This window comes from Falco peregrinus, chromosome 6, assembly GCF_023634155.1.
Source record: "Falco peregrinus isolate bFalPer1 chromosome 6, bFalPer1.pri, whole genome shotgun sequence".
In the NCBI taxonomy this organism is placed as follows: Eukaryota; Metazoa; Chordata; class Aves; order Falconiformes; family Falconidae; genus Falco; species Falco peregrinus.
In genome coordinates, this window is record NC_073726.1 from 57,950,168 (window position 1) to 57,967,049 (window position 16,882).

Genomic DNA, 16,882 nt, shown 5'->3' on the forward strand with positions numbered 1-16,882 from the left:
CAGGGGACAGGGGAAGGAGGGGAAAACATGCAAAAAAGAAAAGCAGAAGTTGGTAAAAAAATAAGTAGAAAAAAAAGACAAGAAAAGGAATGCTAGAAAGAAAATCTGATAGTCTGTGTTTGTGGGAATGGTGCTAAATCAGCATTTCATGTCTCGACAAATTAAGATCACAAATGATAAAAGGGAGCAGATGGTTCCAGGAGAGGCCCCAGGGTGTCACAGGAGAGAGGGAGAAAACTGGAGCAAAAGAAGAGAAAGCATGCCCACAGGCTGTGAATGGAAGAAAACATCAGTCTGGGGTAGTAGGGATGATTTCTTGGGGCAAGTATGCTTGCACAATGTTTGTCTAAAGGTAATACAGAAGAGGACAGAAACACCAGGAAGGGGCTTGCTTTACCACAGAGGGTCTGGGAATCCAAGGAGTGACACTGCAACATTGATGGAAAGAGCCAGGAACGAAACACAGGGGTCTTCCTCTCCCCCCACCCACCCCCCACCAACTCCTTCTTTAAATTTGGGTTTAAATACAAAAGCTAGTATGTCCAGGTCTTCCCCCAAACATCAGCTGGGTTGCAGGAAGCTCAGGTGTGACTATCCCAAGCCCAGGAGGTGTACCAATGCATGCACACCCTGTGTTGACAGTGCATGCCAGCACATGCATGTAGGTGGTTTTAGTACATGTTATCTCCTGAGGGGCAGGAAGCTAAAATCCCAGCAGCTTCCCCGGAGTCCCAGCAGAGCTCGTCAGCCATCCCTCTTCCCCAGACCGCCCCAGTGAGGTGCATAGCAACATGGTAGTGGCACGCAAAGGAAGGCTGAGAGCACAGCCAGAAGTGATGCATTTTGGAGATCGGTCCATCAGGAAAGAAGAAGAAGAGGAGAAGGTTTTTCTTAGAAAACCTTGGCCTACGAACCAACCAAACACTTAGGCTGTGTCTTACTCCTTCGCTTCTTCTCCAGGCGGCGCAGGCGCTTCTCCTCCCGCCGGCGCGCCTCCTCAGCCTCCTGGTGCTGCCGACACTTGTGGAAGTTCTCCACCACCACCCCCACAAACATGTTGAGTACAAAGAAGCTGACGATGAGGAGGAAGGAGATGAAGTAGAGGAGCATCCAGGGGTTGTTGTTAGTCACTGGCTGGAGGAGGGAGGAGAACAGAGGGGGTCAATCAGTTGGATAGTGGTGGTATGGAAATGATGGGGGTGGGACATGCCATGGTGACTGGCTGCTGGGGAGGTGGGGAGGGCTTATGGAAATCAGGGGAGTGAGCTGGGAATAGCTGGGGCTACAGGCAAGGCAGTTCATGATTGCCTGACTGGATTTCAGCCACAGCTGGCAATTGATAGAGTGGGTGGGAGCCAAGGGCAAGGGTCTGCCTGCACAGAGTCACCCACAACTCAGGCACAGGCACAGCTCCATGTCTAGTACAACACCAGTATGTGGTAAAATGGGTGGTCCAGGTACCAGGAGCACCTTCAGCCCAAGGGCAAGTAAAGAACACATCCGCACACCACCAAAACAGCAACAAGACTGAAATAGAATGTCATTCAGAATCAGAGAGAAAGGAGGCCCTGACTTTGACTGAGTCTCCTGACAAAAAGCCTACAAAACCAACAGTGGTGCACCTTGTGCAGAGGTTCAGAGGTAAATAGAGCATTATCCCCAAGGTTTAAGCCTGTGGCACTGCATCCCATGGTGGCAGGTACCTACACTGGACACTATCAAGGTCACTGCCTTAGCAGTAGAGGAATTGGGATGTAGCAGGCAGCAGCCCAACAGCCCATGCTTTACAGGGTATTAAAATAACCATCCGTGGGCCAGGAGGGAGTCAGCATGCCCAGAAGGGCACACAGCATTGTTGCTCCATCATCACAAAGAGATCAAGGCCTGCTGTGAGATCCAGACTGAGTAGAGAGTGAGAATTACTAGACACCCACTGCACCTCCCTGCATGGACCAGTCATGACCCTGACCCCTTGCAAATAGGTAAGCAAAAGATTCAGAAGAGCCCTGGGAGGGGGTCTTGGTTTGAGGGATGTGTCTGAAGCAGGATGTTAAAGCATGCTTCTGCCTTACTAGCCTGAGGAAAGTGAAAAAGGTCCTTTCACAAGGAATTTTTTATACCTGCTGGTCAACAGCCACAGCATCTAGTCCATTATACATAATATTGACCCAGCCATCCTTTGACGCCAGAACAAAGAGGGACATCAGAGCCTGCAACATACAAAGCAAAACAGATGTGAGGCAGGTGCATCTGGCATGCTGGGGGAAAAAAAATGTGGTTTTATGCTCTAACACACACAACATTGAAATATTCTTCCTGCCTGTGTCTCTGCACACATCAAAACCTGCTCCTTCCCCCGTGGAGGGGAGGGAGTTAGGGACAGGAAGCCATATGCAGCCAGACCAACCAGAAGAGAGAGGTTGTGAAAAACATCTGCTTTGCAGTAGGAGGAAAAAGAAAACCAAGCTCTCTGCTGCCACCACTTTTCCCCACAACCTGTAAACATCATCCTGATACCAACCCACTAGTGACACAGCTTCTGCATGAATACCCATGCCACATAACTACTGCTCCTGGCCCAGGAATCAGCTCTCCAGGCACTGCACCTATGCCCCAGGGAAGGGTATGTATAGGGGGAGACAAACCCTGTGCTAGGTTCCCAGAGACAGGGGCTGCAGGTACACTCACCTGTCCCAGGTTGTCAAAGTTATATTTGTGGTGCACCCACTTGTAGTTGGCGGCCATGCAGTCGGACCGGTTGGTTATGTTCCTGATGTCAACTCCCAGGCAGTGGTAGAACTTGCCCTTGAAGAGCTGCAGGAGGGGAACGACCCCATCAGACCTTTTCCCTACAGGGTTCCCCATGCTCCCTGGGATGTGCAGAAGCTCCTGAGATGGTAGGTGGGCTGCAAGCCAGGTGGAGCATGACAGGTAGGGAGGACCACCAATGCAACATAAAGCACAGGCTCAAATATTGCTAAGGAGCCAGGGCCACCTTCTTAAATGCACACCTGCCTTTTCAGCCTCCTCCATTGCCCCAGGTCAACAGTTACTGTAAGCCCTTACCATCTGACAACCTTTAGGGCAGTTTTCCGGGTGCAGTTAGAGCCACTAGCCCAAAATGAAAAAAAATAATCTTCTGTTCGGTCCCCAAGAGTAATCTCCCCTCCCAGCTTCACAGTTACTGAAAGAGCTGATAGGAAAAGAAGACCTCAATTGAGGGTAAAGAAGCAGAAAAAACATCCCTTGCTTCTCAAGTTCTTTTTTTCACAAAGCTGCGCTGCACTGCTGTGGCTCTTCTGCCCAGGGCTCCTTTCCCCATATGGAAGGTACTGGATTGTGCATTTGTACAGATGCATCAGAGCAGACTAAGTATAGCGCATTCCCTGAGATGGAAGTAACGCCCACGCCCTTGCTCCTCTGCAATGCAACAGCCAAAAATAAAGAGGATTAAATAAAAAAATAAAAAAAGGTTGTGGGTGGATTTAGGGCTCAGAGTGAGGGGAGAAAGAGAGCTGACTGGAGGCAGGGTTTGTGCAAGCAGGCACTGAGCTGCTTGCCCTTGTGGTGTAACATGGATGTGCCCAGCACACCCTGTGCTATGCCAGCCCTGGACTCTCCCTATAATGCTGACCCAAACCCTGATCCAACTCCTTCCAGGTGTGAGCATCAACTCCTGTCTCGCACATCCAGCAAAACCTGGCACATGGCTGTCCTTGTCAATGGCTGTAGAGACATTATGGTGAAAGACAGCTCATGGAGGAGGGCAGGTGCAGAAAATTTCCTGGCTTGCCTGTCCCTCCTGCTCTGCTTGGCTCCCTGTGTCTGTTGCAGCACCTGGGGGTGCAGGTGCCTATGGCAGGGGTGGGGACACAGGGACTGTTTGATGAGCAGTAACAACCTACCTGCACACCCAGGATGCCAAAGATGATGAAGAAAGCGCAGCAGATGAGGACAATGTTTCCTATGGGCTTGAGGGAAGAAATGAGCGTCTCTACCACCAGCTTCAGGCCAGGGGCTCGGCTGATGACTCTGGAAGGGAAGGAAGGGAAGGGGTGACAGAGGGATGTTTGGCCTAAGCTAAGCATTTTCAGCAGCAGCAGACCCCCACTCTCCCTGTGCAGTGACCCAGCATTAGGGATCCCTCTCCTGTGACCAAAAAGCTTCTTTTGTCCCATGGGTTCGATGTCTGATGAGGTACCTCCTGGGCCAGAGCCATATGGCTAAGAGGAACCTCCCTGTGGCTTATGGCTTTTCAAAGACCACACTTCACCTGGCATAGCAGGATCTGATTCTGGGACATTTCCCAGGGGGGCCTAGTGGGAAGAGGGGACCAAGCAGGGCTCAGTGGGGCTCTGACCGGAGGGGACGCAAGGTGCGCAACAGCCGGAGGACTCGCAGCACTCCCAGGATTTTGGCGCCACCAGCAGAGGCCACTGAGACCACAATGTCAATAAGAGACACGAAGACCAAAAAGCCATCCAAGATGTTCCAGCTGCTGCGGAGATAAGCCTGATCCCCAAAATACAGGCCTAGAGAGACCACCTGCAAGAGAGGGGAGAGGAGAGGTGGTTAAATGGCTCATGTCCATGTTGCCTGGTAGAGGGCAGCTGTAGAGAGGGGGGGGATGGGGAACAGTTATCAACTCCATGTGACACTGAAGTGTCACCTCATCATCTTTTCTTTTCTCCTGGATGGCTATGAAGGAGAACATCCATGGGGAAAGTGGTGGCACATAACTCCAAAAATAACAGGGCCATGGTGTCTTCTCACCTTTCCTCTGCCTCCCTGAGCAAGAGCACACTGTAGGGAACACACAGAAAACCTTTCCCTGCCATACCACAGACCTGGGGCAAGTCTCCCAGTCCAGAGATCATCTGGGAAGTAAAATCAGGCACCAAAACCTGTACTTTGGCTCTTAAGGGAACAGTTTGACTCTCAGCAGTTCTCAACACCAGCAGGTGCTACAGAAGTTGTTGGCCTTGGGGAGAGCTGAACACCCTGTAAATCACAGCTGTAATTCAGGTATGAACTTTAGGGTTTAACTTCAGGCACTCAGTTTTAAGGGTCTTTCCCAATCACAAGAGGCAAATAACAGGATTCCCCTATTGTTGTGGAGTGCTTAGACACCTATTGAATAATTGTCGCAACTAAGGACTTGTTACTAAGATTGTTATTATTTCCCCCATTCTTGCTCCAGGGGAAAGGGAACGGACATTTGACATCATTACTAAATCATACCTGAAGGCAAGCTATTCCTCCTCCTGGATACTAAGATTCCTTTGGATTTAAAGCCTACTGTAAACATCCCCTCCACAGGATGATGATCCCCAAGAGGGGATTCAGTATCTACCTTTACCAAGGTAGAGGGAAGGACTGGCACACGGAAAAGATGGAGAGATTTTAGAAGGGTGCTGAGCAAACATGAATCATGTTGTTCCTGACACCGGGGAAAGGCTCTGAGCTGTTCATCTCCAGTAACTTACCTTCAGTGTCATCTCAGCTACAAAAATTGCTGTGAAAATGTAGTTGGACACAGTGAGAAAGATTCTCTCCTAGAAAAAGCAGAGAAAGGCCTTAAATATATCTTGACTTCTTGTTACTCTGTCATGCCTCTGATGGACTTGGTATCTTTTGCTTTCCTGTGAAGGGTCTGAAGGTTGAGGAAATAAGAGAGGTGCCCTTGGCAAAGGTGACTGCTGGGAAACCTTTAGCTCATACTCATACACTCAGTGCTGTGCCATAGCTGGGACAAGATCCTGCACAATTCTGCAAGAGCACAGTGGATGGGATTTGCAATGCATCCTGCACATTTGGTTTCAAGGTGCTGTCTGTTCCATTCTGCTAGTGCTGCTCAGTCCTGACCTGCTGCACTGACCTGGCACTCCTTCCTGAAGGGCTGCTGAGCACTCACCACTCAACTGTGTGTAATGCAGTAAAGTCTGGGGGTCAGCTAACAAGCAGAAAACCCCATTTCAATTGCCAGCTTGAGTCATCTCCAAGTTGGCTCAAAAGCAGCGTATGTGAATGATGACATGCCATCCTCACAGAATGGAAGCGTTACTACTATCTTTTAGTTCCTTGTTCCTATCCTTTGTCAGTCATCTCTTAACTGCAGGTGCCTGGGGGACTTTTACTTTCCAAGAAGTAGGCAACTAGGATTACTGTATCATAAAGTGAGTGGCCCCACTATAGGACCCTGCAGGGGAAGTACACGCTATGCAAATTACTAATACTTGCGCATTTTGAATACATGAGTGGGAGCTGGTGTTTGATGCTGAAGTTCTTTCAGAGGTCATACCAGCGCCACGAACACGAACCTCTGTCAGAGGCTGTGCTAAAAAAGCAGGTGGGAGCAAATTGTGCTCACCGTGCTTCTGTGTTCAATCTGCGGTCTCTCCAGGGCAATGGTGATGCAGTTCAGGAAGATGAAGGCCAGCACAACATAGTCAAAGAGTTTGTGAGCAATGACGGTTTGGCAGAGGAGGCGAAACCTGCAAGACAGTTCCAGCAGGCACTTGAGCCTTGAGAAGAGCAAAGTTAGGAGCTATGAGAACAGAGAGGTCTGACCAAAACTGAGCTCTGACATAGCAGCTTTCCTATCATTGACACTGATGTCCCTTGCCATGGCAATATCCTAGGGTGGCCCATGGTCACACAGGGAGCCTGGAGCAGAGCATGGACAGAGCAAGGAGCTGAACCTTCACCCATTGCCCCTGTGCTAGAGTGGTTTCCTAACCACTATGGCTCTGTGCTCTTCTCTCTTGCTCTGTAGAGAAGAGGCTGAGTTTGAATTTTCCTTCCAAACTCACACTTTGTGCCATGCCAGGACAGAGGCCACATGCTGAAAGCTTAGGAGAGGTGGGTAGGTTTGCAGTCATGGGGACCACAATTCTGTCCACTCTGAAAGACACTGTACCCATCAGCATAGGTGTCACACAGAAAAAAGAGCTCTCCCTCATAACCTGTAATGAAACCCACTTCTTTTCAAGGGGCAATACACATGGGTGAGAATGCTGTTGGCTGGGGTACACGGACATTTTCATTTTGCTAAAGGGGTCTTCTCACCAGGAGAATTTATCCAAAATTTCTTTTTTTCAAGCAAGAAGAGTTCTAACTTTGCCCTAAAAGATGTAATATGACTGCTGGTAAGTTGGTACTGGGACTGAAAGTGAAATGGAGAGACTGTTCTGGTACCAGGGGAGGAAATATCAGTATTATGGAGTTGTCAATAATATATTCCTTCTCCTTTTTGGGTTAATGTTAGCATTCCCTGCCTTGCTTTGCTATAAATATTCATGATTACACGAAAGAAAAATGGGATTCTCCAAAAGGAGGGAAAATTACAATAGCTATTTAGGATTCTCACCCTTCCTTTCATCTCCAGAATCAATGAAGAAAAATGTTGTTTGGCTGTAGAAGGAGAGATGGAGGAGACAAAACACATTCCCAGCTTCTAAGCTTAAAGTTGCAACCTTACATGCAGCTCAGGGGATGTGGCCAACATGCCAAAAGAATCTGCCCCATCTTCTCAACCCTCTCATTGCAAAAACTGTGCAAACCTGTTTTGTGGAGAGAAGAGATATATGGACCAGTCTTCCCGTAACTCACACCAGTCTGGCTTATAGACTTCCATCATCTTCCGTATGCGAAAGCACAGGCTCTGGAGGAAGGCAGCAGAAACAAGTGCCACTGGTTACTTCCCACTTGCCTGAGAGGCACTCTTACTTTCACACCTTACCCCAAAACACCATTACCTGCAGTTCACCAGGTGCACTACCTGCCTTTCTCTAAGACCTCAAAGGAGGAAATGAACTCAAAGAGCAACAAGCCACTGAAAAGGCAGTAGGAGATGCTTTGCCAGGGCCTGTTTACCTCTTGGCATCTGCTTTTCTCCCCAGATCATTACAAATAAAACTGCTGGTGACCTTTCTAGAGCAGGATGTTGTCCATGATGCCTTCTCAGAGCTGTTGGAGTGTCTCTGTGACATAAAGACAGTGTTTCCTCGCTACCCCAGCTAAACAAGAGGCCAGGATAGGAAGGCCTTCAGTTGGCACTTGGGCTTGGAAGTAATTTAATTTCATACAGCATCTGTTCAAAGTTCTACTGACCCTCCCTCCGCTTTTTCCACCCTTGGATCTGCTCACAGATTGGGCACTGTGGTCTCCCAGGCTGGCACTGCAAAACTGACTTGCCTTGTCTCTTGTGCCTGTGCTTCCTCCCCTGATCTGCCAGTGTTCCCCCAGCAGAGCTCTCACTGCTCACACAGCCTGACCTTACCGAGCCAGTAGAAATCACTGGCCACACTGCTCTGAAACAACAGCCCCCAAATGTCCACGCATGTGCCTCACATCTGCCTTCCTCACACCATCCACCTGTATGACTGCCTTGCAGGCTGCCTGACAACGTGGTTTGAGCCTGTCGGGGCCCAGAAGGTCCCATCTGCATTCAGTCTGCTGTACTTAAAGCACCATTGCAAGCTCTCCCATCCACATGGCAGGGAGACTGAAACTCAAGGCTTTAAGGTTTTCCACAGTGCTGCAGTGTAACCCCAGGTTCCCTCCACTGAATACTCACATAATCTATCTCTTCATCATCCTCTCCCCGTTCCTTGCGATTGTTCATCTTGGGGAAGATCTCCTTGGAAATACTGGGCATTTTGCCATTGCAGTCTTGATGCTCGCTGGCCCCAGATGCTGCTCCCAGCTTACAGGTCACTCTGTGGCTGGATGTGACCGAGGCCAACTCCAGCAGGTCACCAGAGTCTTTGTTGTCCAGGGAGAGTGTCCGGCGGTGATGAAACACCCTTCCTGTCCCATCCGTCTCCCCATCAACCACCCTGTGCCTTTCTCCAGACAGGAGGGATTCGTGCTCAGCAGAGGGAGGTTTGTGCTTCAGGCTATGTCCCCGGGCAAGGCTGTTCCAGCTGGAGCGACGGCTCCCCCAGGCTCCGCTGTGGCCCCAGGCACCGTAGTGGGAACTGCGGGAGCTGGACTGTAAGAGAGCGGTACGGGGACTCAGCGACTCCAGGCACAAGGAGGGAGCACGCGATCCTATTTCAGATCACAGACTTCTCCCTGGGCCCCTAAGCCAGGAGGTTGCCATTTTTCAGCTGTTGAGGGAGTTGCATGGTGGGAATTTAGCAGCAATCTCTGTAAATCTGACAATAAATTGATAATGAGTTAGCAATGGTGTTGGCTGTGATTACTTTATAGCACCATCTGTGTGCAAAGTACTTACAGGGAAGGTAAATAATAAAGCCAAAGGCCAGGTGCCTGATGTTGTTACCTACACCAGCACAGAGCAGGAATAAAGCTCTCAAAGAATCCAACTGGCATCATTTTACACTGCCCTGCGGTAAAGGATTATACAAGGTACAGAGCGATGGATAATCTGACACACCATCTGACACACACTGCCAGCTCTCCCTGTTTAGAAGTAACAGTGGCACGAACCCTTTGAGCACCAATGCACCCCCAAAAGCTCTGTATGTCAGTGGGCAGAAAGCCCAGAAGCTGACATTACAAGGTGGTCAGGTCTGAGATGCATTGGCTGGACAGCCAGCAGTGCTTGAGGAAGTGCTAAGAGGCAGCAGGACCTGCTATGGGGAGCTCCAAGTCAAGATTCCTCTCTTCATTGTTACAAAAGCTTCCAGAAAACCCATCTGTTATGGGACTTGGCAGTTCTGGCATCACCCAGATACTCCTATGCTCTTAACACTTATGGCATCATTTTGTGTCCTGTGCTCTACAAAAAGAAGGAAACAGCAAGGTGACAAAATGTGTTTCATTCTAAGAGGGAGACTGTCTCCTTAGCGCTCCCCCTCTCCAACCAAAGGAATACAAAAGACCTGAATCCCACACTTAATGGAATATACATCAACAAACTGGAAATAGACTTCAGTAATTTGGAAATTTAGATACATAATGTGAACTTCCCTGGCTTCCTAAAGACAGGCAATGGGCTTGTGTTAGAAGCCTACAGCACAAGTGCAATCCTCCACAGCCATCCCCAGATGATGGCAGAAATATAGCAGAGTGCTTGGACTTCAAAAGAAGGATGTGACACACATTTCTACTCACTCACTCACCAAGGACCGTTGGTCATAGGTCATTCTCCCCAGAGACATCACACTGCTCTTCCGGGAGCCAACAGCAAGACGGATCTGGTCGGGCTGCAGGGAGTTGCGTGAAGAGTTAGTGATTCCCCCAGCACCCACTGGTGGGTTGGAAGAGGGCAAGGATGGGTCTAAGTGTCCATTAGGTGTCACAGGAATTGCACAGAGCTTGGGATCTGGGTGGAAAGATGCAGAAAGAAGAAAAAAAAAAAAAAAAGAAGGTGGGTTCCTCACTATCCAGTGACTGTTTCGATCTAAGCTGTTTAGCATGTTAGCAGCAGCTAACAGAATATTAACTGTTCAGCATCAGTCAGCATGGATTCTGATTTAGGGTGCTGTGGCAAAATCACACTGGGAAGACTTTGAAGTAATCTCCTCAGTCCCCAAAACTGACGGCAGCTCTCCTTGGGGCCAGACAGACGAGCAGAGTGCTGGTCAGGCAGACTCAGGCTGACAGGCATTCCAAGAAGCCGAACCCTGGCAGCAAGGGGAGGAAAATACGCTTCTGCATGCCAAGAACAGGCACCTGCATCTTCAGGTCTGAACAAATACCACCGACTGTCAGACAGTCTATTTAAAAGCAGTTAGGCTGAGACACTGAGGAAGAGACTAAGATATGGGGAGACCTGCAGCCATCTATGTGCTGGGGTCACCTTTAAATTTTGGCAATCATACTCTTCATCCCAGTCTATCCTACTGCACTGGGCCCCTTGAAATGACCAATTACCAATTATTGACCTTGAAGATCCAGGACACTTTGGAGGGGTATGTTAGGTTCTGTGGATGACCATCAGCATTTGTCAAGATGGATGGAGAGGATGGGGTACTGGATTTTAATGCCTGAAATGACTGGAACAATCTTTTTTGTTTGACCTGTTGCATAATGAAGGTCACACATCCTCACCTACATGCAGCATCACAGCCATGAGTTCACCGAAAAGCTCCATAACTTTTTCCTGATCTGCCTTCCTAGTGGTTTAGCTCCCTACATTCAAGGTAAACTTTGATATGGCACAGCCATGTAACCCAGGATCAGACTGCTGTGAGAACAGCTAAGTTGCAGCAAAGAGCCGTGGCAAGCCAGTACTGTGGCCACTGCCCCTTTCTGCAGGAGCCGCATTTAAGCTCGGACCTGTGCCTGTGGTCCTTGTCTGGGTGAGTATGCTTGTGCCTGTCCTTGCACCTTGCTGATCCTGATCTTGTCTCACCATCTGGACTGCTTGGCTTGACCTTAGACCTGGCTCACCACTGTGGACTTGCCTGGCAATCACTGAACCATTGGCTGACCCTGACTAGTATCAGTGGACCTGCTCTGCTCACCTTGTGCAAGTATTGTGCCTTTGTCGGTGTGGTCCTGCCTAGCTGTCACTCCCTTCAGCTCCTTGCTCACCATCCACTGCAGAGCAAGCTACTCTTGCTGCTCCCTACCACCAAGTTCTGCCTGAACTATAGTATCTCTTGTAGAAAGACTTGCAGTCTTCATGGAAAGACTATGAGGGGTGGAGATCTCACATGGTAGTTTGTAGGCAGGCTGTTCCAACAGTTAATTATCTTACCTTAAAAATGTGGCTTTTTTCAGTCTGAATTTGTCTAGCTTCGGCTTCCAGCCTTTACAATCTCATTATGCCTTTTTTCTGCTCAATTAAAGAGCCATCTACCATCAGAAATCTCTCCTTATGGTCGGCACTTACAGCGTATGTGATCGAATCACTTATCTGGTTTCTCTAAGCTTCATTAGCCTCTCACTAAGAGGCAAGACTTCCAGATTTGTCTGAGTCCTTTTTAATGTGTTGCTATCCCCTATTCAAATGTGGGTCCCAGCTTTGGACACAGTGTTCCTGAAATGGTGCCCCCAAAGCTAAGCACAGGCAGTCTCACTTCTCACTCCTAGCTGCCATTCTGTAGGTTGTTCAAGAACTGCTCCCCTTAGCTATCACACTCCTTAGGATGTCAACACGGCTCTGTTTTTGTACAGACAACACTACAAACTAGCGTAAAGTTCAAAATGAAACCTAGTAAGTTATTGGAATTGTATTTTCTGCAGAATCTGCTCTCAGATTTCTCACTAAACAGCAATGGAAGATAAGCAAATGAGGCTGTTTGAGCTATTGTACCTGAGCCTTCCTGGTCCTCTTGGAACTGATCTAACTCCTCCATGTTTGATGAACTCTGATCTTCATCTGAGAATGACCGGTTGGCATCACCCTGGAACACACAAATTATGAAGTTGGGAGCTCATAAACAGAACAGAACATTTCTTCTTGTCTTTCATTGCTATAACAACTGTTAAATCTTCCTTGGAAGTGAGGCATCAGTATGATCACTGGAAAGTGTCTCATGTGACCTGGGATGGCTGACATACTGTGTTCTTGCTTTTGGAGAGGCAAAGGACTCACCCTAGTAGAGCAGGGCAGGGTCTGTGGAAGAGGATGGAAATTGTGAACTGCCTTCCAGAGGGCTTGTCTCTTTCCTTGCAAGGATTAATTCTGTCATCTTTGTAATTTTTTTTTTTTTTTTTTTTTTTTAAATGAAGCCCACTCTGAACTTAGCAAGGGAAATGACAGAGGCATGATACTTTGGGAGTCCTCCAGCCCAGTACCCTCACAGTTTCTCAGAAGTCTCCTTTTTAGCACCTCTATTCCTCCTCCTGATGAAGTTCTGGTGGCAACTCACCTCAGCCTGGAACCCCTCCACGAGAATGGCTACCAGCAGATTGAAGAGCACGTAATTGCCAAATGTCATGAGAGCCACAAAGTAGAGGGATGCCCATGGTGAGGTGGAGGCCATGCCATTATAGAGCACAACATTCCAGTCCTCCTGGGTTAGGATCTGCAACCAGGAGCAGAGGCCACATAAACAAGAAGGAAGAACACAAAGGGGATTCTCAGAAAAGGACAGTGAAAGGATACACATCAGGACCACAACAGGCCTCTTAACTTCCCCATAACCACACACTCACTGCCCACTGTCACTGTCCAGCTGCTGTGCTGCCCTGATAACATGAGCTGAACAAGAAGAAACAGGAGCGACCATGAGGGCAGTCATGTACTGAGGTGATGGTGTTAAACTGGGAGTTGCCACAACAGGAGCGACCTTTGCAAACTGTCTCCTAGGAAGGAAGAAGCATCCCTGTCTGAGGATACACCAGTTGTTTGGTTACAACGCACAATTGTTCCTCCAAACATCACATGCCGCAGTCTTTTGTGTGGTCTTTTGTGTTGTCAGGAGCAAGTGCGAGGCTCCACAATGAGAAAAAGCTCCTCCTGATCCTCTCTGCTTTGCCCTAGCCCACCTGTAGAAAGCAAAGTGGGATCACCTGGAAGACAGTCACAATGGCCCACAGCAGGGAGTCAAAATTCTTCCGGTCAGGAACTGTATCTCCTGTGTCTGTCCTGAGGCTAAACTTGCAACCAAAGATGTGCATTCCCAGGATGCTGTTGGGACAAGAAGTGGAGATGGTGTCAAATTTAAACATCTCTGCCATCACAACCAGCTCATAAGAGTCATTCTCTTTTCCTCACAACAACATAATGCAACACCACTGAGGCAAAGGGTAGAACACCACAGCCAGACCACTGGGATCTATCCATCACGAACAAGCTGTGTATTGCAGCTCTACAGCTCACAAAAACCCCTTGCTTTCCCTCTGTACTGCCTCAGTGCTCATGTACTCCCTCCAGCCTGCCCTTCAGATCTATTCTCTCCATTATTCTTGTTTGCTCTGATTTTTCTTCATCTCCCTAGCACTGCATCCACTTTGGATGCAACAGACTTTCTTGGTTGCTTCCTATCACCCTTCTGCCAGAGTCAGCCTCCAGACTGAACTGCTCCTGCAGCCAGTGTTGATTCCCAAGAGACTTCACCTATCCTGCAATGGGACATTATGCTCAACGTGCACATTTGGTGGCAGCATTTCTCCACCCTGTCCAGGCCAAATCTTCAGCTGCTGAACCCAGTTTAGAGCAGCAGTAACCTCAGCCCTTATGAACAAATAAACTTTTGTCAGTGCTCCCACATGAGCCTAGAGCAATGGGCAAGACAAGCCATGCAATCACGCTCTGAAGTTGCTGTCCACATGAGCCACACAGTGCCTCTCCAAAACACTAGGAGTCAACTAACTGCCTCCTCACCTGAATATAAAGATGAAGAGCATGAGAAGCATGCAGAAGGTGGCTACGTTGTCCATAGTCTTCATCAGTACCACAAGCTGGCGGCGCAGCGCAGGCATGAAACGCACCAGCTTCAGTACCCGCAGGAGGCGGAAAGTCCTCAGCACAGAGAGGCCCCCGTCCGACTGGCCGATGATCTCCCAGATGCTATAGCCCAGAGAGGCACAGGGAGCACAAGGGACAAAATGAAAGTCAAGTGAACAAACAGAAGAGAGAGAAGAGTAACAGCATTAATCCAAGTTTTCACCTCTGTGTTGGCAGCAAGTATAAAGGGGTCAGAGAGAAAACTTGTCTGAGCAAGATATAATTAGAAGTATATGCTATACGTTTATACTTATGTGTAGAAAGCTGCATTTCTCCCTTAAGAATATGAAATAGCACTGCCTGTGGCAGGAATGAGGAAAGGTTTGCAGCATTCAATTCCAGCAAGCCAAATTCTTCTACCACACACTAAACCTTTGTAGCACCCTTAATTTATGCATTTTTATATTCCGCAGCTAAAATTTATTACGGACTTACAAGGCAATTGCAATTGCCTTCATGCTACAGAGGAGAGAACTGAGGGGCAGAAATGTTATGTGGCTTGCCTAGGGTCACCACGTGTTGGGAAAAGACATCTTGGTCTCCCAGTCTTTGGCCTTGTGTATCAGCTCAGCTCCCCCTAATATAGCTGCTAAATCCTTTTTGAAAAGGCACAGTAAAATGTGCAAGCTCTACAGTACTCTTTTCTATGTGTATTTCAGTTGATCCCCACAGCCCTTGTCACCTGATGATGACGATGATACTGTCAAAGATGTTGTAGGGGTTGCGGAGGTAATCAAAGAGACCAAAAGCAGCAAGTTTCAGGATCATCTCCAGCGCAAACATGCTTGTAAAGACAACGTTGCTGATCTCCAAGATGTTGGTCAATTCCTCTGGCTGGAGAGAAGGCAAACTGAGAGAGTCAGAACTGAAAGAACCCTGAAATTATGGGGAATAAAGTGCCAGTGTTCCCAGAGGACAGGCTTTGTAGGAAGCTGTAAAGCTCCCATGAGTGAGATTAGAGGGGCGCAGGATAGAGCCACTTGCACTCTAATTCCTTTGCACATTTACTACCTTCATCATAGATTATGTCTCTAACAAATTCTTTTACTACAGGTGGTCAGGAGCCCCACAGCCATTCACACAGCCACAGCTGACCAAGCCTCTCCCCATCCCACTCCATACGCTGGTCCCCCGGCTAAAGGCTGCTTTACTTTGTGCAAAGAACTTGAACACATTTTGAAGCAGGGCAAAAGTGGCTCATCTGTGGTCAGCTTCTTTCTTCAAGGACTTCTTCCTCTGAGGTTTCCACAGGTAGATCACACCACTTTTTGCTCAAATTCTGAAAACATTTGGCTGATAGGGAAACAGTTCCCCATCTTCCTCTAAACCTTATGGCACTTCTCTGCCCCTTTCCTCTCTTATTTTTTCCCTTCCCCATTTTTATCTCCCCTGCTCCCCGTCACATCCTTGGTATGCACTAGTCTTCCAGTCTTGCTGCAGCAGCCTTTTCTCATGCCTCTGTCCTGAAAGTGGTCTCAATAATTACCCATGCAAATATCAGACTGGCTTAATAAAACAGTGAGGACACGTACACTGCTAACACCAACCTGTAAGGGACAGGAAGAGCAGGAACAGAGTGAGGAAAAGAGAAAAATGAAGGAAGAAGAGAAAGGCAGATATACAAGGTGAAAACTCCAGGGATGACACAAGATGACTGTGTTGAAAGAAGAAAGGAAAAAAAAAAAAAAAAGAGGAAAAAAAAGCAATCTGACCCTGCCTTGGACATGTTTTTCTGTTGAATCTGACATGTCTTTCAGCCCCTGCGATAAGCCTTATCCAGCAGAGACCAATGTGTTTGTGCTTATGAAAATGTTTTAATGATTCCATCAGTGGAACAAGCCTAAGCAAATTAAATTACTCCTCCTTTTGGTTTCTGAATTCAGTGTATGCAGAAGTGGAAACTTCTCTGACAAGGTCAGGAAAGGGTCTAGATTGTTTCCTCAGGAATGATGAAACGTTGCTGCAGAGGGAGACAGAGGTTGCACTGGTGTCATTGATGAGGGATGTCAGGGTATTGCCATCCCCTTTGAAATGGAGGCATTCCCTGCACTGAATTTGGGATGGATTCATCTGCCCAAAGTACTTCTCACCCAGCTACTAGGACTGAACCAGGCCAGACTGCAAGGGCTGAGGTCTCAAACAAGGTCAGATGCATGAGGGACAACACATACGCAAGCCTGCCCATGTTTGCACATACTCAGACATACACATACATAGCTCAGGGAGACTTCCACAGTAATGGCAAGGTACAAAATGTTCCCAAAGAGAAAAATTTTCTGCCAGTATAATGGGTTGCATCTTGGGGACAGGTTAGAAAACCCATGGCCTTCAGACTGCACAAGACTGCCAGGCCAGTTCATCTGGCTGTAGCATGCTGCTGGCCATCACCTTCCCAAGCAGCAGCTGGTGGGGACCCGCTCCAGATGAAGGTGTGTCATCTTCCCAACCAGAGGGCCAAGGCATGGCAGCTCCAAGGCACTTCTGCAGGGCTCCTCTGGCCCAAGTTTCCAT

At 48.3% G+C, this 16,882-nt stretch overlaps 1 protein-coding gene across 1 annotated transcript in view; it reads right to left on the reverse strand.

Moving 5' to 3' along the window:
• Positions 1–16,882, reverse strand: part of CACNA1I (calcium voltage-gated channel subunit alpha1 I) — a 91,660-nt gene that overhangs the window by 20,875 nt on the left and 53,903 nt on the right. Inside the window, exons 9-23 of the mRNA XM_027780500.2 lie at positions 15,054–15,205; positions 14,249–14,434; positions 13,435–13,552; positions 12,792–12,947; positions 12,233–12,323; positions 10,092–10,294; positions 8,579–8,995; positions 7,563–7,663; positions 6,371–6,494; positions 5,487–5,555; positions 4,361–4,545; positions 3,906–4,032; positions 2,689–2,814; positions 2,121–2,210; positions 942–1,134 (exon numbers count right to left, since the gene is read on the reverse strand). Coding sequence (XP_027636301.2) covers positions 942–1,134; positions 2,121–2,210; positions 2,689–2,814; positions 3,906–4,032; positions 4,361–4,545; positions 5,487–5,555; positions 6,371–6,494; positions 7,563–7,663; positions 8,579–8,995; positions 10,092–10,294; positions 12,233–12,323; positions 12,792–12,947; positions 13,435–13,552; positions 14,249–14,434; positions 15,054–15,205 — 2,338 coding nt within the window. The remainder of the gene's footprint in view (positions 1–941; positions 1,135–2,120; positions 2,211–2,688; positions 2,815–3,905; positions 4,033–4,360; positions 4,546–5,486; positions 5,556–6,370; positions 6,495–7,562; positions 7,664–8,578; positions 8,996–10,091; positions 10,295–12,232; positions 12,324–12,791; positions 12,948–13,434; positions 13,553–14,248; positions 14,435–15,053; positions 15,206–16,882) is intronic.